General features: G+C 67.6%; 1 protein-coding gene across 1 annotated transcript in view; it reads left to right on the top strand.

The window, feature by feature from the left end:
• LOC103806263 (unconventional myosin-XV-like) overlaps positions 1–224 on the top strand; it is a gene marked incomplete at its 3' end in the record, with an annotated part of 9,963 nt that extends 9,739 nt beyond the window's left edge. Inside the window, exons 28-29 of the mRNA XM_009078944.1 lie at positions 9–56; positions 139–224. Coding sequence (XP_009077192.1) covers positions 9–56; positions 139–224 — 134 coding nt within the window. The remainder of the gene's footprint in view (positions 1–8; positions 57–138) is intronic.
• Positions 225–330: the final 106 nt, after the last annotated feature.

Here is a 330-nt window from a genome sequence, read left to right as displayed (position 1 = left end):
ACCCCCAGCGGTGAAAGCCCCCACGCTGCCCTCCACGGAGGCTTACCACGCCCACGGTAGGGCATCATCCCTCTGATCCCTGGAGCTGCGATGGAGCTGTGCCATGTCAGTGTCTCATCCCTTCTTGTCCCCCCACAGAGGGGGAACTCGGGGAGCCGCGCAGCCAGAAGGGTCTGGACCGGTACCTGGACAGCCTCTTCGATCCCGTGCTCTACGGCAACGGGGTGAGAGGGGCGTCCCCCTGCCCGAGGCGTTTCGGGACGCAAGTGGCTTTGCCACCTTACCCCGCCGCCTGCCCCGCAGGGGCTGGACAAGCCGGCTGGCCTCTCG

This window comes from Acanthisitta chloris, unplaced genomic scaffold, assembly GCF_000695815.1.
Source record: "Acanthisitta chloris isolate BGI_N310 unplaced genomic scaffold, ASM69581v1 scaffold21987, whole genome shotgun sequence".
Taxonomy (NCBI): Eukaryota; Metazoa; Chordata; class Aves; order Passeriformes; family Acanthisittidae; genus Acanthisitta; species Acanthisitta chloris.
The sequence above is the reverse complement of the archived record's forward strand: the minus strand, read 5'-3'. Positions and strand labels throughout refer to the sequence as shown.